Source organism: Sus scrofa, chromosome 14, assembly GCF_054392235.1.
Source record: "Sus scrofa isolate SSC_HxYL_T2T_F1_AM1 chromosome 14, Sscrofa_HxYL_maternal_Yorkshire_Landrace_v2.0, whole genome shotgun sequence".
Taxonomy (NCBI): Eukaryota; Metazoa; Chordata; class Mammalia; order Artiodactyla; family Suidae; genus Sus; species Sus scrofa.
The window spans coordinates 79865761-79892151 of record NC_139396.1 but is presented as its reverse complement, the minus strand read 5'-3'; the positions used below and the strand labels follow the sequence as shown (position 1 = coordinate 79892151).

Here is a 26391-nt window from a genome sequence, read left to right as displayed (position 1 = left end):
CATATGAAAATTCCCAGGCTAGGGGATGAATCAGAACTACAGCTGCCAGCCTATGCCACAGCCACAGCAACAGCGGATCTAAGCCACATCTGCGACCTACACCATAGCTCACAGCAATGTCGGATCCTTAACCCATTGAGTGATGCCAGGGATCGAACCTGAGTCCTCATGGATACTACTTGGGTTCATTACCACTGAGCCATGACGGGAACTCCCATCATGCTTTTGGTTTAATAGTTAAGCAGCCTTGCTTCATTCTGATGGCTTTCCTGAGTGATATATTAACTTACAGTGGTCTCCCAAAATTCCCTACATTTCCCTCTCTATCCATGGTCCCCCATTGGGCCCTCTACAGCTACCTGTATAACTATCCTACTCCATCCCTATCAGAGGTATCTGGTGTGGAAAAAGGTGAACCATTCCCCAATCACAGGACAGGGTCCAGATGCTGGGCAGCTAGATTCAATGTCACATTGAACTCTGCTGCTTCGTAGTACTGCGGTGAAAAATGATGAGATGATGCTTGTAAGAGTTTAGAAACAGCCTGCCCCATAGGAAGTGAGCTGAAGGAATCTTATGGTTTGTTTGTTTATTTTTCTTTCTTGGTGGCCGCGAAGCATATGGAGTTCCCGGGCCAGATCCAAACCACAGTTGCAAACTACGCTGCAGCTGTGGCAATGCCAGATCCTTTTAACCCACTGTGCTGGGCCAGGAATTGCATCTGAGTCCTGGTGCTGCAGAAACTCCACTGATCCTGTTGTGCCACAACAGAGAACTCCAAAATCTTATGTTTTATGAGAAGGAGGAGGGGGAGTTGCTACTTAAGGAAGACCGAAGTCTACAAACCTGAAGAGTTGCCAAAACTCATATCTGTCTGCCAGTGCTGAATAGAAACGTGGAGATAGTTTTAGGTAAAGGAGAAAAGGATAGCTTCATGGCTTTACCAGGCAAAGGAGGGTCACCGCAGGCTAAAGCTCTAAAGACTGTGCCCCTCTTGGGAGAGATTAGGAGGTGGTTTTATAGTTTGGGGAGTGGAAAGTGGGACCACAGATAAGGATCAGGGTAGCGGCAAGCTTGCACTGTTTCTCAAAGCTGGTGTTTAGTGGCCTCAGGACTGGTTCTGGTGGTCCTCCTTCTTTCCAGAATGAAGAAAGCTTCATCAAGTAGTTCTTTCATTTGTTGGGGGGTTTAGTTCTGCAGAAAAGCTCAGAGATATTGTTATGTATATTCCTTAAGGAGGACCCAGGGGAGTTCCACTGTGGCTCAGTAGAAATGAATCCGACTAGGAACCATGAGGTTGTGGGTTCGATCCCTGGCCTTGCTCAGTGGGTTAAGGATTCAGCATTGCCGTGAGCTGTGCTGTTGGTCACAGACGTGACTTGGATCCCGAGCTGCTGTGACTGTGGTATAGACCAGCAGCTGCAGCTCTGATTCAACCCCTAGCCTGAGAACCGCCATATGCCGGGGGTATGTCCCTAAAAAGAAGAAAAAAAATTAAAGAGATGCAAGAGGTTTTAACTAATTACAATGTATAAATTGTATAAATCTTGGAGTTCTCTTGTGGCACAGTAGGTTTAGGATCCAGCAATGTCTGCAGTGGCTTGGGTTGCTGCTGTGGCACAGGTTCAGTCCCTGGCCCAGGTAGTTCCACATGCTGCAAGCTTGACCACTAAATAAATAAATAAATAAATAAATTGTATAAGTCTTATGTTCCTTATGTAAATCCTACTCAGAACAAACTAAAAGATACCAATGAGCTAATTATGGAAATTTGAACACTGAGTTTGTGTTTTATGATATCAAAAAATAATATTTAGTTGTGGTAATGGTATTATGGTAATACATTTTGTAAAGTATCTTAATATTTTAGAAAGGCATATTAAAATGGTTGTCAATGAAAGGAGATGATTCCTGATTTTTGCTTGAAACACCCAGTATAAGCTTAGGACAGGGGTGGGGATGAGGGGGTACAGATGAAACAGGTCAGTCTTGAGTTGATAGCTGCAGAGGCTGGCTTTGGGGTCCAAGGGGCTTATTATTCTGTTCTCTCATTTGCACATGTTTGAAATTTTCTTTTTCTTTTCTTTCTTTTTTTTTTTTTTTTTTTTCTGTTTATGGCCGCAACTCTGGCATATGGAAGTTCCCAGGCTAAGGGGTGAATCGGCGCTGCAGCCGCCAGCCTACACCACAGCAACAGCAACACGGGATCTGAGCCGCATCTGCAGTCTTTGCCACAGCTTGTGGTAACACTGGCCCCCTAACCCACTGGGATCAAACCTGAATCCTCATGGATACTAGTTGGCTTCTTCTTCTTCTTCTTTTTTTTTTTTTTTTTTTTTTTTTTGGTCTTTTTAAGGCCACATCCACATATGAATATGAAGTTTCCCAGGCTAAGAGTTGAATCAGAGCTATAGCTGACAGCCTACACCACAGCCACAGCAGCGTGGGATCCGAGGCGTGTCTGTGACCTACACCACAGCTCACAGCAACACTGGATCCTTAATCCACTGATCGAGGCCAGGGATCAGACCCGCATCCTCATGGATACTAGTCGGGTTCGTTAACCACTGAGCCACAATGGGAACTCCACTAGTTGGCTTCTTAACCCACTGAGCCACAATGGAAACTCTTACATGTTTGAAATTTCACATAATAAAAATTTAGACAAAGAAGAACAAGGGAACAACAAAGACCCTGGGGCATGAAACAAGTCTAAGACATGCTTCTAAAAGGAATGCAAGACCCCAGAGATGGTGCAGTTTCACATTTGGCAAGTTTGCCTTCCAGGCTCATAGGAACTCTGGGATCCAGTAATACTGGCTGATGGGCTTTATGCTACTTGAGTTTGTCCTTAAATAATCTCACTTCACACCTGCAGCACACCTAAGGGTCCTGCAAGACAGGAATTTCATTTTTATTTTTCAGTTGTGGACACTGAGGCCTCAAGCAGTTGCACAGCTTGCCTAGGGTAACATGACAAGCTGGTCTCAGCTCAGAGACTTGAATTCCCACTTTGATGCTCCTCTCATGATTCCCCATATTTATTTCTACCCAAAGCAGCCACAGTGGGCTGTCACTTGCACTCCTGGCAGGACAGGAAGCCAGGCTGAAAGTCCCTGGTTTTTCTTTTGCAGGTGTGGCCTGTCATGCCCTCTGGGGCAAAGGTGGGCAGTGTCCCCATTACTAAGCCTCAGGTCTGCAGGCTGGCAAGGGAGGTTGCTCATGTGGGGTGGGACAATGGGCTGTGTAGGTGCCTGGGGTTGGGTGTAATTACATGAAATGTTCCTGGCCTTTGCACGGCCCAATTTTTCTTTCCCCAGCAAGCTCAAGCACCATCACACTACCTGGTGCTCTTCTTTCCCACCTTCCCTCCCCCATTGTTCCTCTTCCTTTCCAGTCGGCATTTCTTGGGGGTGGCCCCCAAGACCACCTGGCAGCCCTGTAGACTGAATCTGAATGAGGGCAGCTGCAGAAAAGGAGCAGACCAGGGCTCAGGACAATGCTGGGTTTTCAGCTCTCAGCCTTGAGGTCTCCAGGTGGGGTGTTGCCTAGGGACAGAGGGGAACAGGCATCTCTTTAGCCTCACCAGGGCTGAAGGATCATATTAGGATCCCAGAAAGCATCCTTCTCAAGGATCTTCACCAGCCCTTCATCACAGGAGCTGGATTGCCAGGCTTCCAGTCCCCCTGAAAGCCTCTGTTGGCTGAGATGTGCCATCAACTTTGGGGGTCACTCAACCATGGTGCAGGTCTCTCTCCTGCGTGCCCCCCCATCTCCTCCCAGTCAAGTGACGCATCCTCCATGGTCCCTCCTCTGACCATTCCAGCCTTTACTGATCTCTTTCTTCCGCCTGACTTTGCATGTACAGTTTTTTTTGTTTTGTTTTGTTTTGTTTTCTTTTTAGGATGGAACCTGTGGCATATGGGATTTCCCAGGCTAGGGCTGAACTGGAGCTGCAGCTGAGGCCTATGCCACACCCACAGCAACAAGGGATCCAAACCACATCTGTGACCTACACTGCACAGCTCACAGCAATGCCAGATCCTTAACCCACTGAAGAAGGCTTACAGAGATAGAGTAGACTAGGTACTTGTGGAAGTCCCAATAAGGGGCCATTGATAAAGAGGGAAACTTAGGGGACTTTGAAAGATGACTGTAAGTTAATAATTGCTCAAGAGAACCATCAAAATGAGGCAGGCTTGCCTGACTAGCAGAGGCACAAGATGTTGGGGGGTGGAGGTGGGGTGAGGCCTTCATTCAGAGTCAGACCCAGGGCAGGAGTCCGAGGACTGATCTTCCACTGATTTGAATACACATTTTACGGGATACTAAGGAAGAGCTGCTGATCTAAGAAAGAGGAAGAGGTGGTCTTTCCCAACCCCCACTCCCCTTGGATGACAAAACTGTAGCCCACCTAATCCTCAGGGCAGAGCCTCCTTGCCTGCCTGCTTGCATCTCTCACAAGCATCCTATCTTATTTCTTGCCTATCACTTTGTCTCTCGCTGAATTTCTTCTGTGTGGAGGCATGAAGAACCTGAACCTCAGTGAGTCCAGACACTGGGTGAGTGATTCTAATTTAAAAGCATGGGTGTAAGTCCCAATCTGGGTTTAGGCTGGGTTCAAGTCCTGGCACATGGGTTCAAATACCAGTCTGGGTTCTGGCTAGGTTCAGGCTGTTAGTGCTATCAATTTCAAGGCCAGGGATGGAATCTGCATCCTTATGGATACTAGTCAAGTTCATTTCAGCTGGAAACCATGCCCTTGATCAGGAAGGGACAAGAGGACATGAGGGATGAGGTGGAGGGCCCAGGCTCCTGTGAGGATGCATGCAGCTAATTAAAATCCACGGCCTGCTTTGCTGGGCTCATTGTGTGAACAGCTCCAGGGATGATGTATTTCAGCCAAATTAAAAAGCATTTAGCTTCCCTTGCAGATGATTTATAGGGAAAGACAATGAACCTTGAATAAAGCTTGTCCATGAGTTCCCTGATGGCACAGCAGGTTAAGGATCCAGCATTGTCATTTACAGCAGCTCAGGTCACTGCTGTGGCACAAGTCCAGTCCTGGCCTGGGAACTTCCACGTACTGTGGACACAGTCAGAAAAAAAAAGGGAGAAGCCAGGAGTTCCCGTTGTGGCTCAATGGTGACAAACCCAACTAGGATACATGAAGACTCAGGTTTAATCCTTAGACTCGCTCAGTGGATTGGGGATCTGGTGTTGCTGTGAGCTGCAATGTAGGTTGCAGACACGGCTCAGATCTGACCTTGCTGTGGCTATGGCATAGGCTGGTGGCTGTAGCTCCAGTTCAACCCCTAGCCTGGGAAATTCCATATGCCCTGAGTATGGCCCTAAAAAAAGGGAGAGAGAGTGAGAGAGTCAGAGGTGTGTCTGGCTGGGCTGAGCAGGAGGACAGTGGCCGAGTCCCTCCCAGGACCCCAAAGTGACTTGGGGATGAGACAGCATGCCTGCTTAGCTCATTCATCACCCACTACCCACCAGAGCTGGTGAGCTGGTCCACGGAGACTCTGTGATAGGATATATTATCCTGGAAAGCACTTGGAGGAGATCAGCTTCAAGTCAGAGAGAGCCCTCCACAACCTCCACGCTCCATGCTATCGCACTGCCATCATCGGATCCTAGTAGAGGGAGGGGCAACAAGTGGAGGTGTCTCCAGGCCTCATGTGACCCTCGATTTGTGATATTGACCACATCTTCTTTTAGGACAAAAGTTAAAAATTTGCATCAGACAGACTCCAGTCCCCAAGTACCTGAATCGTATATATACACATATCGCATATACGTACAGATAGACATGTATATATGTAGACACACACACGCTCACATATGTACGTGCACATGTATATATGGTGGCCTTGGGCAGGTCCCTTAGCCTATGTGCCTTGGTTTCTCCATAGATAAAAGGAATTTTTTGTGTGTGGATTAAAGGAATTACTCTACTCTTTAGTGCTTTGCAGAGAAATCCAGCATATAGTAAACACTGGGTAAAATGCTATTGTCTTTTGTTAAATTTGTCCAAGTGTGACAAGGTTGGTGGCCAAAATGCAATGCCAGCTGTCTCAATGGCAACTGTTATTCAGTAAAGTGGGTAAGCTAAAGGGGTGGGAAAGAAATTCTATCCCAGGAGCTCAGATAAAGGTATTTTCATTTTGAATGAAAAAAAACAAAAAACAAAAAACAAACATAGTAGCTCGTGGATATTTAATATTTTTTTAAATTTAGACCTTAGGTATAAGAGTCTACTCACCAGTGTTTTGAACTATTTTAGTCTTTTTAGGATGGAAGCTATTTCAAATGTATCTTTGATCCCTACTGTTTTCCACAGTGCACAGTGTAAACCAGAGGAAGGAAGGTGGGAAGGAAGGGAGGGAGGGTGGGAGTGAAAGAGGAAGGGAAGGGGGAGGGGGGAAAGAAGAAGCGGGGAGGAAGGGAGGGAGGGTGAATATATTAAATTACCAGCTCTATGTGTATCAGCTATTGAATATTAATGAGATAACAGTAATTTTTTTTTCTTGGTTTCTACACATCAGAGGCAGATTCTAACCAGAACAATTGCCAGATTATTCTGCCAACAATAGATTCTCCACTAAGGAATGAAAATGAACCTGAACAAAACAGAGCTGTGCAGTGTTGGCACTCCTGAGGAAATGACAAAGCCAAACGGAAGTTCAGCCCATGGGCCTCGTTTTCCTTGTACTTTCAGCTTGTCTTTGATGGTTCACTCTTACAACCTTCCTGGTTGACCCCCATCATTGGTTAAGAGGCTCTGTTTCTGCTGGTTCATCATTCTTTGTGGAATCTTTCCATGACCCCACTCTCAGTTGCCTGGTTTTCTGCACTTACTCTGATCATAGCCACACTTTTTAAGTGCACACAGCACAGCCAAAGGGTGTGCCAAGACTGCAGCCCAAGGCCGGGGACACCGACCACAGTCAGAAAGTCAGAAAGCTGTCCTCTATTCCATAGGCTAGAGTTTCTGCCAAGCTCCATTCTCCCCATCCTACACCAGGACATGGTGCAATGAATATGCAGCCACTGGTCCAATAAGACGGAATATATACAAATATTTCCAAAAATGTTTGTAAAATATTTTGCAAAATATCTATAAGCCTAGACATGTGCAGGTCTGCACCCACAATTGTTACTCCTAAATGTATTTATACAATAATTTAAACTTGGATTTCAAAAAGAAACTCCACTAACTATATAAGTTCAATAAGAGGTTGAGTTTAAATGAACTATTTGTCTGAAAACTATACACGAATCTATCACCGAAGTCAATGTGTAACATTAGCATGGGTTTGAAAGGCATCAAATCAGGCTCAGTCTCACCTTTAGCACCTAATAGTGCCCTGACTTTGGTTGGTCAGGTTACTCAGTTTCTCCAAGGCTTGATTAATCTATAAGGTGGGAGTAAGGGTGGGGTAGATAGGAGAGTCTCTGCCTTACAAGGTGTATAAGAATTCAGTGGGTTAATACATGTCAAGTGTATTCAAGTTCATAAGTGGTCCATTTCTTTTCTTTTTCTTTTTTCTTTTTTGGCCTATTTAGGGCCATATCTATGACATATGGAAGTTCCCAGGCTACAGGTCAAATCAGAGCCACAGCCACAGAACACCAGATCCGAGCCAAGTCTGCGACCTCCATCACAGCTCATGGCAATGCTGGATCCCGAACCTACTGAGTGAGGCCAAGGATGGAACCTGCATCCTCATAGATACTAGTCAGATTCGTTTCCACTGCGCCATGATGAGAATTCCATGAGTGGTCTCTTTCAAGGTTTGGCAGTTTTAAAACATCTTCATAAATTCTTGGACAGTCATTCAAGGTAGGGTCTTTGTCCCCAGTACCACCACGAATGTGATTAGCAGAGGACCAGAGCCATGTCTCTCTGCTGTGTCATGAATCACCATGAACTTAACTGAAGCCCCACCCCAATAGAAACTCAAAGTTCTGTAGGTCAGAGGTCCAGCTGTGGATGTTCTGGGTCAGCAGGATTTTCTGCTCAGATGTGGGCTGGGCTGAGTCCTTATTTTGGGGTCTCTGGGGAAGAATCTACATTCAAGCTCATCCCTGTGCTTAGCATTCAGGTCTTTGAGGTTGCAGGACTGAGGTTCCCGTTTCCTTGCTGTCAGCTGGCTCTCAGCTGTAGTGTCCAACTGCACAGCTCCCTTTTCATTTTCCATCCTTTTGTTTTCTTCCCTGGCCTTCTATATACTTACCTTCCATTTGCTTGTCTCCCTGCCTCAGAACATAAGCTTCATCAGGGCAAAGACTGTTGTCCTTATTGCTGTACATAAGTGCCTACAAAAGTTCCTGACGCTGAGTAGGTGGATGTTCACACTATAAAGACCATGCCACCTCCGTGTATAAAGCGATCCTTTAGATCATTGTCTTTTGAGGAATTTGTAATTGGGTGGCAGGAGAAGACCTCTGGGCTGTCACAGCTGTGGGGGCATGGTAACTAAGGGAGCACTAATGAGGGGCCAGGAGAATGAGAAAAGAATAACAGCCTGTCTTGAAGGATGAGTAAGAGGTGACTGCAGAGAGCAAGAGGGGATGCCTCTCAAGTGCCCCCTCCCTTTGTGCCTCTGCTCCAGTCAAGTTGGTTGGCAGCTGTCCTCAGTCTAGTATTGCAGTTGTTGCCAAAACTCGGCTTCTGTCCACTGGTGCTGAATAGAGAGGTGGAGACAGAGTTTTGAGTGAAGAAGAAAAAAATAGCTTTTATTGCTTTGCCAGGCAAAGGAGGCCACAGCAGGCTAATACCTTAAAGACTGTGCCCTCCATTGGGAAGAACTGTGGGGAGTTTTATGGAAAAAAGGAGAAAAAACATGTTTTCAGATAGGAATCAGGATTTGGGCAAGCATATGCATTCTTCCCTCTTTGGGGGAATCTTAGTCATCAAAGCTGGCGTCAGAACATCTCGGCATGATCCCGGTGGTGGTTTTCTGCGTTATTGCCTGGAATAATTGCACTTGTGAAAAGGGCATATTGATCAGAGATTAGAACAAACTAGGAAAGTTCCTGAAAAACATGCGGTACTAATCTATAACCCACTAGCAATTGTGCTTGGGGTGCCTAATCTTTAGTTTATGGGTCATTGTGTTTAGGGTGCAGTTAAGCCAGGGGGGACAAGGAAGGACTCTAACTGTCCAGTTTTAAAGTATCCATTTCTAAAAGAAGCACAAGGAATATCACTTTTCTCTTAGGTGTGTAAGATGCCTACATCATTATGTGTATCCCTTGAGAAGAAACCAGGATGCGCCAAGGCTGTGCTATTATTTCTGGTTTTTTTTTTGGGGGGGGGTTTGTTTTGGCTTTTTGTCTTTTCAGGGCCTCACTCACAGCATATGGAAGTCCCCAGGCTAGGGGTCTAATCAGAGCTGTAGCCACTGGCCTACGATACAGCTCTCGGCAACGCTGGATCTTTAACCCACAGGGCGAGGCCAGGGATCGAACCCACCACCTCATAGTTCCTAGTCGGATTTGTTTCTGCTACACCAGGTTGGGAACTCCATGTACTATTATTTCTTGACTGTTCCTCACTGTCTTTGCATCCCCTTCCTTCTCTGATCAACAACGTCTGAACCTGCCCCTTGGAACTCAGGGAAGGCTATGGAGGCAGAATGAGGCCCATATCCTAAAAACAAGAAATAGGGGACACAGAAAGGCTATTGTGTCCAGGAGCCCCACACGGCCCTGCTCAGATACACAGTGAGCACCATGGTTAAAAGCTAGAGGTCAAATACAGGTCCTGGGTTTCTGTGCAGCTGACTAAGCTTGGGTCATGTGCTTTCAGGAGCCAGTCACTGAGCTGGGAAGATGGAATGATCTCATTAGTTAGGCTTGGGTCATGTGCTCCCCTAGAGAAAGGGGGAGGATCCGCCTCTTTTCAATCACAGGGACTGGACTGGAGGAGGAATGTTCCATTAAGGAGGATTGAGGTGCAGCTTACACTGGAGCAAATGAATGCAAGCTGGCAGCACGTGGTCACATTTGCTGTTTCCCCTTTCATATTTTCACATCCCCAAGCAACCATATTCTTTGTTTTCATGTACTCAGGACCTATCCCAAACTACCTATCAGAACCCTGGTTCTGTGTCCAGGCTGTGTATGTGTGTGTGGGGGGGGTGACAGGGGAGGCATCCAGGCAGGCTGTACAGAGAGAGGGGGCGTGGGGGTGCAGGGTCACCCTTGCTTCTGCACAGTGATCAGGACTCAGAGGACTAACAGATCAGGCTTCAGGAACTGTGTTATATAGGGTTTCTAGTTATCACCGCTGACGTGATGATTTCTTTCTTTTTCTTTTTTTGTCTTCCATGCAGCATATGGAAGTTTCTGGGCCAGGGATCGAATCTGAGCCACAACTGTGACCTACACCACAGTGTCAGCAATGCCAGATCCTTAACCCACTGCACCAGGCCTGGGACTGAACCAGTGCCCCAGCAGCAAACCGGAGCTGCTGCAGAAACAACACTGGATCCTTAACCAACTGTGCCACAGTGGGAACTCTGACAAGATGATGTCTTTTTTTTTTTTTTTTTTTTTTTTTTTTGTTGCTTTTTAGGGCTGCACCCGCAGCATATGGAGGTTCCCAGGCCAGGATCCAATCAGAGCTACAGCTGCCAGCCTATACCATAGCCACAGCAATGCCAGATCTGAGCCACATCTGCAACCTACACCACAGCTTACGGCAACGCCAGATCCTTAACCCATTGAGCGAGGGCAGGGATCAAACCCGCAACCTCATGGTTCCTAGTTGGATTTGTTTCCACTGTGCCAAGACAGAAACTCCTGACAAGATGATTTCTTTATGAAAAAGATCCTTTACTCAGAATAGCTAGCTTATAGTGAACTATTATGACAAGGAAACTGTGTTTACTGTCTTAGTCCAGTCAGGCTGCTATAACAAACCACCCCAGACTGGGTGGCTTATAGCAACAGGCATTTATTTCTCACAGTTCTGGGGGCACAAATCCTGAGGTCAGGGTGCCAGAAGAATCTGGTGAGGGGCCTCTTCTGTGTTGCAGATTCTCAGTTTCCTCACATGGAGAAAGGAGCTAAGGAGCTCCCTTAGGCCTCTTTTTCAGAAGGGCACTAATCCCCTTCATGGGGGCTCCACCTCCTGTACCTAATCACCTCCCAAAGGCCCCGCCTCTAGTGCAAAACTGGGCCAGCCCTGGCAAAGCAGAGATGTGAAAGCAAAGAGGCAAAAAACCCAGCATTTCTTAGAACTGTGGGGATTTTGGAATTGTAGAGATTTGAGATATGTGTTTACAAACTGCTTTAATAAGCAGCTGTGCTGCATCCTATCAAAAGGGAGCCTGCACCCAGGTGCTGCAGGAAGAAGAACTAGAATTATCTGTTCCTTAGGTAATTCTATCTGGCTTGGATAGTAAGCAAAAGTTAGGTTCAGTGCAGTGCTTTAATAACCTATTTATTTTAAAATGTGTTTCTCATTACGTTCTCCTCTCTTTTGTTGTTGATCTCTAATATAAGGTATTTCATCCATTGTTATTGATGTACAACACACAAAGGAAACTGTACAAATCAAAGACTTAGATCAATGAAGTATCATAAAGTGAAGACACCCATGTAATCACCACCCAAGCAAAAAGATTTAATGGGAAAAGAACAGCCAATGAAAGAAGAAATTTTCCTTTTGTTCTGAAACATCAGTTCTCAAACATCTGGGGTCTATATGTTCCTTGATCTACCTAAACTGATGTCTGCTGGTAGCTACCAGAATTCCAGGCATATGTAACATCAAAATAAAATAAGTCAACTTCTGGTGAATCTAGCAGATACAACTGCTTTGATGAATGGAAAATGTTACATAATTATCATTTAAAAATAAGACGTTTTGTATAAAAATAACAGTATGCATATGACTGTACATGGTTTTTTTTGGTGGAAATTGCTTTTAATGGTTTACTTGGCTATATCAGCAGTTCGTGATTCCACTTTTCACGGAGGTGAAAGATAATCTGGGTGGAAAGCCCTACATTTCTAGCGAGGCTGCGTTATAAATGTTACAGAAGTGAGGGTGACAATTAGAGTGTACAAATCTGATTTTAAATGATTCCTTTTCCAACAGCAAGAAAGAGGCCACCTTGGAGATCATGTGTGAGTGCTCACTGAAATTAAGTTGAGCACTCACTGAAATTGCTTTATCAGACTGGATGCTTTATCAGAATGACTGACCACGACAAACTGTACACAGGTTAGACTGCAAGAGTTTACAGGTAACTCTGGCCCAAGGCCATTGCCGCTTCATTCCGCAAGCTGAAACACCTCAGGCGGTTAGGTGAGGAGGAAAAGCCACTTAATGCTTTGCACAGGGAGCGTCTTGCATTGGATTACATTTATGGAATGGTGCCAAGAAGGTGAAATTGGTCTTTATAAGCACGGTTGAAGACAGGACTTTGGAAACTGCCGAGGACTTTAAACAGTAACAAAACAAAACAAAAAAGATCCAGATGCTCAGGGCTCGCCCAAGATCAATCACTCTAAATCTCTGGAAGTCGGAGCCCGGCAACAAGCACAGTTAACCAGGCAATTCTACTCTGCAGCCAGAGCTGACAATACTGGGTAAATAGTTCCAATCGTTAGCAAAGCCTCCTCCTTTGGGAAAGGCTTCCAGACCTAAACTTCCTTCAGGAGGGCTGTCCCCGTAGCCTAGGGACAATTCAGATCGCAGGTCCTCGTCTCGAGGCAGAGTTCGGGCAACTGCGCTCACCTGGCTTAGTAACACGTTCTTACGCACATCTTCTGGTAAACACCCCAACGACGTGCAACACCGAGGCTGAAGCACAAGAACGCACAGGACCAGACCACGCCCATTCCGTCCTAGAAGAACTGAGGCCGTCCTCCTGAACCCAGGCTGAGAGCGAAGGGCGCATGCGCGGACCAGGCGGAACGCGCCTGCGCGTCCGTGGGGGCTGGGCTTCCGGCCGGCGGAGGTGGGGACCGCTGCTCTGGGGGGGTGGGGTGGACCCTGGGTCGTGACCCGCACCCCTACGTGCTGTGCTAATTCTACCGCGGCTCCCACCCGTGTCTTGACCCCTGCCCACCGGTATGGCTCGGCACGTGTTCCTGACTGGGCCCCCAGGTAACCCCGCCAAGGGGGGGGCGGAGGGGGTCGGCGGGTGCGCTCCCGGAGGGTCTCCTTAATGGCCTCTAAAATTCCCGGTGGAAATCACAGGAGTGGTAGTCTGATGCCTCCGTATTCTCTCCCGGAAAACGTGATTGTGAGTTCATAAGAGACGTGAAATGAAGCCACTGCAGGGGAACAAGAACCGACTTGTAGTCAGACGCGGGCTTCTTTATTGAATTAAATAGCAGGGTCGGGGCAGCAGCAGTAAATCCTGCACCTTTGAAGTTGTGTTATGCACCCCTGCCACCAAGGTGATTGATAGGAAGTCACACGTGCTGTTGGTTCTGGGGCACCTGGCCTGCATTTATCATGAAAGGAATTGAGGGATTTCAGTTGGAGGACAGTGAAACAAAAGCTGTAACTTGTTCCCCATCCACGTTCAGTGATACCCCTGAATTCCCTCCATGAATGATACCTCAGGTTGAGAATCTTGGTACCTCCCCTCTCTCCCCAAGTGCCGGTCCCTTATGTCTTTTTTTTTTTTTTTTTTTTTTTTTTTTTTTTTTAAGGGCTGCATCCATGGCACATGGAGGTTCCCAGGCTAGGGGTCAAATCGGTGCTGTAGCCACTGGCCTACGCCACAGCCACGCCAGATCCTAGCAGTGTCTTTGACCTACACCACAGCTCACTGGCAACGCTGGATGCTTAACCCACTGAGCAAGGCCAGGGATGGAACCCACAACCTCATGGTTCCTAGTCGGATTCGGTTTGTGTGGGTCCCTTCTAATGGTCTCCTTGGGCACATCCCTTAACCCTGTGGCTGTGAAGTTCTCATCCGTTCAAATGAGAGACTGGAGGAGTAGATAGATGCCTTTTAAGCCAAGATGCAGCACATGGGTAAGACATGACTAAAAGAAGAGACAGGAAGGTTGTGGCAGCATCAGATAGGTTAAGGGGGAAAAATAAAAGAGATGGGCTTAGAGTGCAGCAAGTGATTTCTTCAGCTTCTTTGCAGTTTTCAAGTTTGCTGTGAGTTCATAGCAAGTGTAACCCTGGGCCTGAATTTCTTTCACTTTATTTTAATGATTATGTTTAGCCTTAAGTAGCAAAGGCTAACTTAATATTGCACATTTGGGAATTTTATTTGTACCAGACAATGGTACGGTGGGGAGTGGAGGGTGTTTTGAGAAATTTCTAATATCCAGAGGTACTCCTTAATATTGTAAAGGACTGTCTTCTGAAAGTTGATTGCCAGTCCTTTATTTGAAACCTGGAATGCAGTTTTCTCAGCAGACTGGCCCTAAGACATCAATGTGTTTCATAACAGAGGTGGCTTGTTACTATGATTGTACCTGCCTGAGTCCTGGAGGTGGGTGGGGACAGAGTCTGGCCAGTACTGTTCTTTCCATTTCCTTCTTTATAAAAGTTTTATGTATATACACATCGTTGAAAGACTTAATCCTACAGGATAGCTCTCTCTCTCTCTCTTTTTTTTTTTTTTTTTAACTCTTTAGGGCTGCACATGTGGCATACGGATGTTCCCAGGTTAGGGATCGAATCGGAGCTGTAGCTGCTGGCCCGAGTCCCAGCCACAGCAACGCTAGATCCGAGCTGTGTCTTGAGCTACATCACAGCTCATGGCAATGCTGGATCCTTAACCACAAGTAGGGTCGACGTCAGAGATCAAACCCCCATCCTCATAGATACTAGTCAGATTTGTTTCCACTGGGCCACAATGGGAACTCTGGCATTTAGCTTTTTTTTCCAACTTCTACCTATACAGCCCGTGATCCATACTGGAGGGCTTTCTCTGGTCACTGGAGCCCTCCCTGCCTGCATGCAGGCCACACAGGGCAGGCCTGAAAGGCCAGAGAATTCTCTCCCTCCAGGGGCAGCCATGACTCATGAAAGATGGAAGTTAGTGGGTAGGCTCCTTACTCCCTCACTCCTCAGACAGCAGAACGCTGAGCCACGTGTCCAAAACTGTCTCCTAGGACTCCCCAGTGGGATTAAGCTACCCACAGTGGTAACATCTTTGATAATCTGATTACCTCCCTACCAGCATGCCATCTTGGGTTGTTGCATCCCAAATTAAACTACCTACCCTTGAGTCTTTATTTCAGGGAGGGCTCTATGGAAGAACCAGAACCAAAATAAATCTGAAGCTTTCTGACCTGTTCTTGTCTATGCCTGGTGTGGGCCTTTCATTTGGGTTCTCCTTCACACAGGTTACTCCTTAGCTGGTATAGACAACACTAGGGGAGCAGCTTAGTTAATGGAGATGAAAAATTAACTGAAAGATTTCTAGAGCTGAAGAGGGGGGAAAAAAGGCATGGCATATGGAAGTTTCTGGGCTAGGAGATGAATCACAGCTGCGGCTGCTGGCCTACACCACAGCCACAGCAACGCAGGATCTGAGCAGCATCTGTGACCTATACCACAGGTGATGGCAAAGCCAGATCCTTAACCCTCTGAGTGAGGCCAGGTATCGAACCTGCATCCTCACACACACTAGTCACATTCACTACCATTGAGCCATGATGGGAACTCCTGGGTATTACTCTTGATTTAAGAAAAAACAAAGCTATGTACCTTATGAAAAAGACAAAATGAAAGAGCTGTAACAAAAGGGGACATCTTTAGATACCTACCTATCTGTTAGGGAGAACACTGTCAAGCAAGAAGAGGCACTGGGTTCAAGCCCCCCCCCCCCCTTCTTCCCTCTTCAGCTCTAGAAATCTTTCAGTTAATTTTTCATCTCCATTAACAATGTACAAGGGTTCCCTTTTCTCCACATCCTTGCCAGCATTTGTCTTTTGTGGTCTTTAAAAGAAAGAAAGGAATACTACTATGTATGTTTGCTGTTTCTTAACCTACTTTTTTTTATCATATATTATTTTCATATATTGTGGTCTGTTTTCCATGCTAAACCATAAACTCTTTAATGGCTGCATGTGTGTTTGTGTCATTATACTTAAACAATAGTTTAATGTTCCCTAAAGGATCAGCATTAAGTTGTGTTTAATGTTTTGCCCAAGCATGAAGAATGCTGAAGTGAATGTTTTATTTCGTATATCTCTGTCAGATTCATTACTGAGGATGAATTTCTAGGTGTGGAGTTGCCGTGTGCTCTGGTGGGCACAATTGAAATGGCCCTTCAGAAAAGTCCCAAGAAAATGGGTGTGAAGCATAGAGACTAAGGCCTGGCACTGTAGTGTCAGTGACTAATATTATTACATTATGTGTAAACACCTAAGACTTAATCAGAGTAGTCCTTGGGCCAGGCTGGGAGGAAAGGAAGGAGTCCTGGGTGGGGAGGACCAGGGGGTGGAGGTGCATAGGTTATACTTTGGGGAGGGGTTGGGGACAAGCCAAAGGAATATTTAGGGACACTCTAGGAGGTGATGGAAGGGGTTGCCAACCTCGTGGAATTGAAAAAGTTGAAAAACCACCACTTTAGTGGTGTTAGTGGTATTTCACAGTCACATTTTCAGGAGACACACAGTGTAAGTTTATGTTAAACAGAGGCCAGAGTATTTTTTTTTTTTTTTTCTTTTTAGGGCTGTACCTGTTTACATATGGAAGTTCCCAGGCTAAGAGTTGAATGAGAGCTACAGCTGCCAGGCTACGCCACAGCCACAGCCACACCAGATCCGAGCTGTGTCTGCAACCTACACCACAAACTCACAGCAACATCAAATCCCCAACCCTGAGGGAGGCCAGGAATTGAACCTGCATCCTCATGGGTCCTAGTTGGGTTCATAACCCACTGAGCCACATGGGGAACTCCAGGCCCGAGTATCTTGAAGGTTGACATCCTAACTTAAAAGTGTCCAGCCTTTGACAGAAGCAGGAACAACTCCGCTTTCTAGGTTTAAAAGTTTGCTCACCCAGTGAGAGTAAACCTAGGAGAAAATGGAAGCTTGTTTCATAGGATGCAAATTGCTCTTGAGATGATCATCAGAAAACCACTCAACTGGTTCTTAGATCCTATATGTGACAAAACTAATAATGTTTCAGAATTTAAAAATAAACTTCAGGATACCATAAGGGTTTTTATTATGCTTGTTTCTACTTGAAATTAAAAAGTTTGAACACCTGGAGCAATCAGAATTAAGTGAAGTTAATATTCATAAAATCCTCGTGCAGCCCATTTCTTTCCTCATGGTGATTGCTTCTATCGAGGGAGTGGTTCCTAATGGGCTTTTTTTCTTTTTTTTTTAAGGAGTTGGAAAAACAACATTGATCCAGAAAGCCAGTGAAGCTCTAAAATCCTCTGGTGTGCCTGTCGATGGATTTTATACAGAAGAAGTCAGACAGGGAGGAAGAAGAATAGGATTCGATGTTGTCACGTTATCTGGCATGCGGGGACCTCTGTCTCGGATTGGGTAATGCACCTTCATTTCTACTGTGTTTATTCTCCCTGGGCCCAGGGCTGAGCCAGGTGATCTTTTTTCTCTTGAAGAATTTTGAGTCTTTAGAGATTTCTCCGAAAAGGAAGACTGAGATTGAAACCATCATGTGAAAAGTGACGTTGAAAATAACATATTTCACTTAACACTTATTCCACTGAGTCATAAGCTCTTCTCACTTGCTAATCCATAGCCCTGCTTCTCCTGCCACTTCTTGAAGATGAACGGTGCACCAGCTCCCTGGGGTCACTGCCAGGCCGTGGGTGGTGGTGTGCACAGCCATATTAGCTCCACTCCCAGGAGAGAACGTACAATTAGATCAGCTTTGCTCGCTGCCACTTTTTGTGTGGGTGATTTTTTAAGGATGATTTAGCACACGCAGAAGGCCACAGGCCCAGTGGAGCAACTGAACACCAGAAATCAATACAGGAGTCTTTCAACAAAGGATGCCCTGTCTTCTCATTCAGGTCCACGCCTCCACCTGGAAAGCGTGAGTGCCGAGTGGGGCAGTACGTGGTGGATCTGACTTCCTTCGAGCAGCTAGCGCTTCCCGTCTTGAGGACTGTGAGTATTTCCACTTCTTGAGCCCATCTGTTCTGTGTGCATTGTGGGAATTGCTGGCCCTTAAACAGAGTGGCTTTTGCTCTGAAAGAGAGGCCAGTTTTGTGCTCGTGGCTTGAAAGTCTGCAAGTGAGTGAGCCTCAGGAAGGATATGCCACATAATTTGCTGTCACTCTGAACTACAGGTAAATTCTGTGTTGCAGCATGTGTAAATATTTTATTTATTTATTTTTATTTTTTATTTTTGTCTTGTGAGGGCTGCACTGCAGCATGTGGAGGTTCCCAGGCCAGGGGTCAAGTCAAAGCTACAGCTGCCTGCCTATGCCACAACCGCAGCAACACCAGATCTAAGCCACTTCTGTGACCTACACCACAACTCACAGCAACCCTAGATCCTTAACCCACTGAGCAAGGCCAGGGATTGAACCCGTGTCCTCATGAATACTAGTTGGGTTAACCGCTGAGCCATGATGGGAACTCAATGTGTAAATATTTTATACTGGGAGAGCTCTGATGCCTAGCTACCAAGGTTCCCAAAGGTAAACCTTTCCTTGGCCTTTTCTTGTTTATATCTTAACCCTGTTTTGACAGCACCACAAACAAACATTTAAGAATGTAAAATGTCTTTATGAACGTAATGGTAAGCCCCTAGCTCATCATATCACAGTATATTACCTGTTATTTTTTTATGCAGTATTATCGAGATATAATTCATATACCATACAATTACCCATTTAAAATGTACAGTTCATTTTTTCTCATAGGTTCACAGGATTGTACAACCAGTTATGCACAGCTTAATTTTAGAACATTTTTGTCATCCCCAAAAGAAACTCCATACCCATTAAGCAGTCTCCATTCTTATGTCCCTTAAGCCCCTGGCAACCACTACCCTGCTTTCTTTTTTCTATAGATTTAACTGTTCTGAGTATTTCCTAAAAGGGGGATAATACAATATGTGGTCTTTTGTGACTAGCTTATTTCACTTAGCATGATATTTATAGGCTTTATCTATATCACAGTATGTATCAATACTCCATTCCTCTTTATGACTGTGTAATATTCCATTATATGCATATACCACATTTTATTTATTCTTCAGTTGATGAACATTTGGATAAGTTTCCACTTTTTAGCTATTATGAATAATGTTCTCAACATTGGCATACAGGTTTTTGGATAGACGTCTGTTTTTAGTTCTCTGTGGGTGAAAATGCTAGGTCATAAGGTCATGCTATATATAACTTTTTGAGAAATTACTTGAATGTTTTGAAAACCAGCTGCACCATTTTACATTCCCACCAGCAATAGATAAAGGTTTCAGTTTCTCCACATCCTTGCCAGTTATTACTGTTTTTTAAATTGTAACCATTCTAGTAGGTATGAAGCAATATCACATTTTGGGTTCAATTTGCATTTCCCTATTGACCTATTGATATTGAGCATCTTTTCATGTACTTATTGGCCATTTGTGTATCTTCTTTGGAGAAGTATCTATTTCTTTTGCCCATTTTTAAATAGGTTCAGTTGTCTTTTATTACTAGTTGTAAGATTTCTTTATAAGTTCTGGGATACCAGTTATCAGATATACAAATTGCAGGTCTACGGTTGGCTCTCCTTATCCATGGGTTCCATGTCTGTGGATGTGGAGGACCAACCACTATTCTGTTTTATATGAGGGACTTGTCAGTGGATTGGGTGTTGGGGCAGGGTCCTGGAACCAGTCCCCTGCAGATGTGAGGGATGACTGTATTTGCCCACTCTATAGCTGTGTTCACTTTCTTGATGGTGCATTTTGAAACACGGATGTATTTACTTTGGAAAAGTCTAGTTTATCTATTTCCCTTATGTTTGTGCTTTAGATGTTTAATCAAAGAAGGCTTTGCTAACACAGTTTCATAAAGATTTACTCCCATGTATTCCTTCAGGAGTTTTATGGTTTTACTGATGCATTTATGCCTGTGGTCTGCTTTGAATTGGTATTTGTATATGGCATAATGTATGGATCCAAAGTCATCCTTTTACATATAAATATATCCAGTTGTTTCAGAACCGTTTGTTGAAAAGACTATTCTTTCTTCATTTAATTGTCTTGGCACTCTTGTTGAAATCAGTTGACCATAGTCGAAGGATTAATTTTGGATTTTTAGTACTATTCCATTTATCCTGTGTCACTTCCATTGGTTCTTACATCAGAACCACACTGCCTTGATTACTGAAGCTAGGATTTTGATATTGTATTGAATCTGTAAATCAATTTGGGGAGTATGAGCCACCTCAACAGTATTAAATCTTTTGATCCATGAATATAACATCTTTCCATTTACTTAGACTTTCTTAATTTCTTTTTTCTTTTTTTCTTTTATTTTTCCTTTTTTTGCCCTTTTTTTTTTTTTTTTTTTTTTTTTGCTGTACTCGCAGCATATGGAGGTTCCCAGGCTAGGGGTCAGATTGGAGCTACAGATGCTGGCCTACACCACAGCCACAGCAACACAGGATCTGAGGCACATCTGCGATCTACACCACAGCTCACGGCAACACCAAATCCTTAACCACTGATTGAACCTACCTCATGGTTCCTAGTCTGATTCATTTCAGCTGCTCCATGATGGGACCTCCTTCTTTAATTTCTTTAAATAATACTGTTTTGAAGTTTCCAGTATACAAGTTTTATGCTTTTTTTTAAAAAAAAAATTGTACCTTTTTGATGCTATTGTAAACGGAATCATTTTCTTAATTTTATTTTTGGAATGTTCATTACTAATGTACAGGAATACTATTGATTTTTGTGTATTGGTCTTGTATCCTGCAACCTTGCTAAACTCATTTGTTCTAGTTCTTTAGTAGATTCTTTAGGATTGTCTGTATAGAAAATTTTATCCTCTGCCAATGGGGATAACTTTCCTTCTTCCTTTCCTAATTGCCTGAGCCAGAAGCTCCTGTTCAGTGTTGAGTAGAAGTGTCAAAAGTGGACCTTCTGACATTGTTCCTGATCTTAGGAAGGACACATTCAATCCCCATCATCGAGTGTGATGTTAGCTAAGGTCACTGCCAGGTTGAGGAAGCTCCTTTCTATTTCTGTTTATGTTTTAAATGAGGAAGCGTTGGATTTTGTCAAAATCTTTTGCTGCATTGATAGTGTGGAACACTGTCACATTAGGTGGCTTCTATCCTTTATGTTATTAATATAGTATTTTATATGAATTCACATTTGCATGTTAAACCAGCCTTGTTTTCATGAAATAAATCCCTTTTGGTCATGGGGTATGTGTAATAGTTCTGTATCTTGCTGGATTCTGTTTGCTAGTATTTTGTTGAGGATTTCCCCATCTGTATTTGTTAGGGATTTGGGCTGTAGCTTTCATTTCTTGTAACAGTTCTGTCTGATTTTTACACTGGGTAATTCTGCTCTGGTAGAATGTATTAGGAAGTGCTCATTCCTCTTCTAATTTTTTGGAAGAGTTTGCCAAGGATGGATATTAATTTTTCTTGCAATGTTTGCCAGAAGGCACAAGTGAAGCCATGCGGGCCCGGGTTTTTCTTCAGGGGAAGCTTTTTAATTATGAATTCAATGTTTTTTACTTGTTATGGGCCTGCTGATTTTTATTTCTTGTTGAGTGAGTTGTGGTAATTTGTGTCTTTTAGTAATTTGTCCCCGTCATTAGATAATGTCATCCGATGTGTTGGCATACACTTGTTCATATACATTCCTTTCTATTTTGCAAGGCCTGTAGTTTCCCTTCTTTCATGCATTTTAATTATTTAAAATCCTCTCTTTTTAGGGGGTCAATCTAGCTAACCTTTTGTCAATTTAGTCGATTGTTTCAAAGAACCAACTTTTGGTTTTGTTGATTATATATATCACTTGTTTTTTACCTTCATTCATAAAATATTTATCAAATCCTGGATAAACAGACATGAAGAAAACACATTTTCAACTCTCTCAAAACTCTCATTCAGGTGGGAAATGTAGACATTGAATGAATGTGTAATTGTCATAAATACTGTTAGGATTAAAAGCAGGGTGCTCTGAGAGGCAAGAGGAGCCGACTTGAAATCTGTGAGTAGGAAGGAGCTCTGAGGAGGTGACATTTGGACTGAAATGAAAAGATGGAGAATATCGTGGTGTTGTACTGGGGGGTCTGGGGAGAATGTTGTAGATGACGGGCAGGCCCCAGGCAGGAACGGGTGGGGAAGGAGGTACATGGGGAGAGTAAGGTGGGTAGGGCTGCTGGATGTGGGGTCCCTGTGGACCATATTAAGGAATGTGGGTTATATCTAATCTGTTAGAGACTTACTACGTTGATTTGCTTTTGTGAAAATTGAATAGGACAGACCTGTCTCGGGAGGCAATTCTTTTTTGTTGTGTTTTGTTTTTTAGGGCCACACACCGAGGCATATGGAAGTTCCCAGGCTAGGGGTCTTATTGGAGTGCCTGCTGCCAGCCTACATCACAGCCACAGCAACGTGGGATACAAGCCGTGTCTGCGACCTACACCACAGCTCACAGCAACGCCAGATCCTTAACCCACTGAGCGAGGCCAGGGATCAATCAGGAAGCAATTCTTTATAAACTTTCCAGAGGTCTCCATAGCACCAGCAGTCGAGTCCATGGTCCTCCTGTGGCCTGGAAGCTGTGCTGTCCGGGTGTTCTGGCCCCTGCCTCTCCTCCCCATTCTCCCCCTTGCAGGCTCAGCTGCTCCCCAGCCTTTGGCCCTTGGCACTTGCCGTGTATCTTGGCCTCTCTTCTCTCTTTTGATATTCAGGGCTCTGCTGACGTGCTTGGTGGAGGGCTGTGGTAGGTGCCTGGGGCAATGTCTGCCTTCAAGGGCTGGCAGGATCTTGTGCTGTGTTTTGGTTGCAGTTGCTGCTCCTCGAAGCCCACCTGTGCCTTTGCTTCATCCCCTGCCTGCTCCCCCCACCTTTCCTAACTTCTTACTCTTGGGATTCCCTCCTTCCCTGTGCTGGAGACCCTTGGCCTGTTGGGTTGCACAGAAGCAGTCAGAAAACATGAGGTTTTTCTCTCTAGTTCTTTTCCCATGAAGTACATGCCTCTCTACTTAAGTCATGAGGCGGGTGAAATACTTCAAATGAGATTCCAGGTGAAGACTCTGACTTTGGCTGTGGGATCAATACCAAAAATTGACTTTTATTTACCTTGCTTGGAGCAGATACTCCTGGGAGAGCAGTGAGCACAGACACACTTAATGTCTAGCTGCAGGATTATATAAGAAATTGTGTGCTGACCGGAAAAAGAACTTGACTCTTTTTTTTTTTTTTAATTAAAAAAGAAAGAAAAACAGACTCTCAATATTTTATACTTTGATTACCAAACCCAGACTTTCACATTCTAGGTAGGAAAAGAAAAGTTCCCAGGCTGCATGTTCTTACCCAGTCAAGCTCATGAGTTTCTTTTCTGGAGCAGAAAATTTTCTTCCATCTCATATTTTTGGGGGACAAAGAAAGGAAAAGGAATTGGGACATGCAATTGGGAACACGCAACCTTATGGTTCCTAGTTGATTCATTTCTGCTGTGCCATGATGGGAACTCCTGAAGTTCTCTTTTATGTATAAGAAATTTCAGTATAGGGGTTCCTGTCGTGGCTCATTGGTTAATGAACCTGACTAGCATCCATGAGGACAAGGGTTCATTCCCTGGCCTTGCTCAGTGGGTTAAGGATCCAGCGTTGCTGTGAGCTGTGGTGTAGGTTGCAGATGAGGCTCAGATCTGGCGTTGCTGTGGCTCTAGCCTAGGCCGGTGGCTACAGCTCTGATTGGACCCCTAGCCTGGGAACCTCCATATACCACGGGTGCAGCCCTAAAAAGACAAAAAGACCAAAAAAAAAAAGAAAAGAAAAAGAAATTTCAGTATGTGTGAAAAATACTTTGAGTTGTTTTATAAAAAACTGTGAAAAGCATAAGGAAAACTCTGATGCAGCCAGCAGGGCTGTGCCTGAGTGCTGAGGAGTAAGAATGTGTCTGGGAGGTGGGAAGCAGCAGCTGGAGGCCTGGGAGGGGCCTGGGGGGAGGAGGCCCACCCTTCCCTGGGGCCCCTGCTGCTTTTCCTCAGGATGGAGCGGAGGCCAGTCCACCAGGGTGGGCACAGGGGACATAAGTAGAGAGTAGATTGTAAACATCCTACCCTTAGTAAGGCTTTTAGAAAGTCCTTTATAGAGTTGACTAGTGCTGATGTTTTTGTCATTCAATGGTGACATCTTTCCTTATTTGACAACATTTACTGTTTCCTTGAGTATTAAAATACCACATCCTTAAGGTAGGAAATTTGTAAAAAGTATAAGAAAGGAAAATGTGGATAATTTGGTCTTATCATTGAGTTAACCATTTTTTAGCATATCTTGTTTCTGCCCTTTTTCTATACTTAGTTTGTTTATTATAACCATCCAGAATTGGGGGAAAAACCAAATATAGTTGTATAGGTTTGGGTTTTTTCCTTTAATATGACTGACGTGGGAATGGTCTCACAACGTGATAATCCTCAAAGCTGTGGTACTTTTTTTTTTTTTTCTTTTTAGAGCATATGGAAGTTCCCAGACTAGGGGTCAAATCAGAGCTGCAGCTGCCAGCCTGCACCACAGCCACAGCAATACCAGATCTGAGCCGCATCTGTGACCTACACCACAGCTCACGGTAATGTTGGATCCTTAACCCACTGAGAGAGGCCAAGGATCAAACATGTAGCTTCATGGTGACAGCAGGTTCATTTCCACTGTGCCACAATGGGAACTCCAATGTTGTGATACTTTAATGGTTGCATAATATATCATGGTGTGGATTTTCATCTCCGATTGAACTGTTACTCCCTCAGTGTGGGACACTTTGCAGGAAACCCCCCTTATGCACCAGCCTTTCTTTCCAGCCAGGATCATTTTCCTTCGGAGGATCCAAAGTGGATCCCGGGCAGGCGGAGGGGTGTGAATTTGCTGTGTGCCTGGCATGCTCGTGTGTTTGTCTAGCTGCAGTTCGGCCCACACTGAGCACTGCACTGACTTGTGACACTAAAACACATTGTTTCCCTTTGATTTGCATTTCTAAGGTACTAATGAGGTTAAAAGTTTTTCAGTTGTTTATTTTTTTTTTAACTCTACGTTGTTCCTTTCATCCCATCAAGGACCTGTCCAGTTTCTCCACTCTGTGTTTACTCTTTTCCTTTGAAAATAATAAGCAGTAAGGTGATGTTTTATGACCATGCCTGTCTTCCTCATTGACATTTCTCCTAGTTAGTATTTCTGATTTTTTAAAAACTTTTTTAGGTTGTCCTTTTTTTTTTTTTTTTTTGCTTTTTGCATACAGAATTTCCCAGGCTAGGGGTCAAATCAGCTACAGCTGCAGGCCTATGCCACAGTCACAGCAACACTGGATCCCCGACACACTGAGTGAGACCAGGGATGGAACCCACATCTTCGTGGATACTAGTTGGATTTGTTTCCCCTGCACCACAATGGAAACTCCCTAGGTTGTCTTAAGATAATAACTCTTTCTTGAGGCTTTAACTGAAAAGCAAATTTAACTACTGCCTTTTAAAATAATTTCTCTAGTAAGGTGAAACAGACAGAATCACTGTACATTCAAATTTCGAACTAAATAACCCCATAATGGTTGATTTTTTTTTTTCCCCCAGTCTAAGCTATACTTCTCAATTTGTAGCCATTTACCTCATTAGTTGGAAAAAATCACCATTTTACAGTAGCAAAAATAATCAACTTTATCACCCTCAGGCAATTTCTAATAAAAGGTTATCAGGCATCAAGGATACCAAGCTTTTATCAAAAATTTTTACTAAGCAGTTGAAATTACAAAAAAAATAGTTATCATAAATACAGCTTATAAGGAAAATTTAGAAATTAGTACAGGCAGACTTTGTTGTATTGGGCTTTACAAATACCGCGTTTTTTACAGTTGAAGGTTTGGGGCCACCCTGCAACTAACAAATTCATTCATTGTTGCCATTTTTCCAGCAACATTCACTCACTTCATTTCTCCGTGCCACATGTTGGTAGTTCTCACAATATTTCAGACTTTTTCACGATCATTATACGTGTTACGGTGATCTGTGACCAGGGATCCTCGGTGTTATTATTGAAATTGTCTTGGGGGCACCACAAACCCCACCGTGTAAGATGGTGAACTTAATCGATAAATGCTGGGTGTATTTTCTGCTTCACTGACCAGCCCTCCCGCTGTCTCTCCCCCTCTTTTTGGACTTCCCAGTTCCCTGAGACGCGGCAAAATTGAAGTTGGGCTAGTTATTAACCCTGAAATGGCCTCTAAGTGAAAGGAAGA

At 44.3% G+C, this 26391-nt stretch overlaps 1 protein-coding gene and 1 long non-coding RNA gene across 2 annotated transcripts in view; both read left to right on the top strand.

The window, feature by feature from the left end:
• The window catches only part of LOC146396806 (uncharacterized), a 769570-nt gene that overhangs the window by 184117 nt on the left and 559062 nt on the right, over positions 1 to 26391 (top strand). The window lies entirely within an intron of this gene.
• The window catches only part of NTPCR (nucleoside-triphosphatase, cancer-related), a 30561-nt gene continuing 17119 nt past the window's right edge, over positions 12950 to 26391 (top strand). Inside the window, exons 1-3 of the mRNA XM_021072791.2 lie at positions 12950 to 13132; positions 17343 to 17505; positions 17997 to 18093. Of these exons, the coding sequence (XP_020928450.2) occupies positions 13099 to 13132; positions 17343 to 17505; positions 17997 to 18093 (294 nt within the window). The 5' untranslated portion in view covers positions 12950 to 13098. The remainder of the gene's footprint in view (positions 13133 to 17342; positions 17506 to 17996; positions 18094 to 26391) is intronic.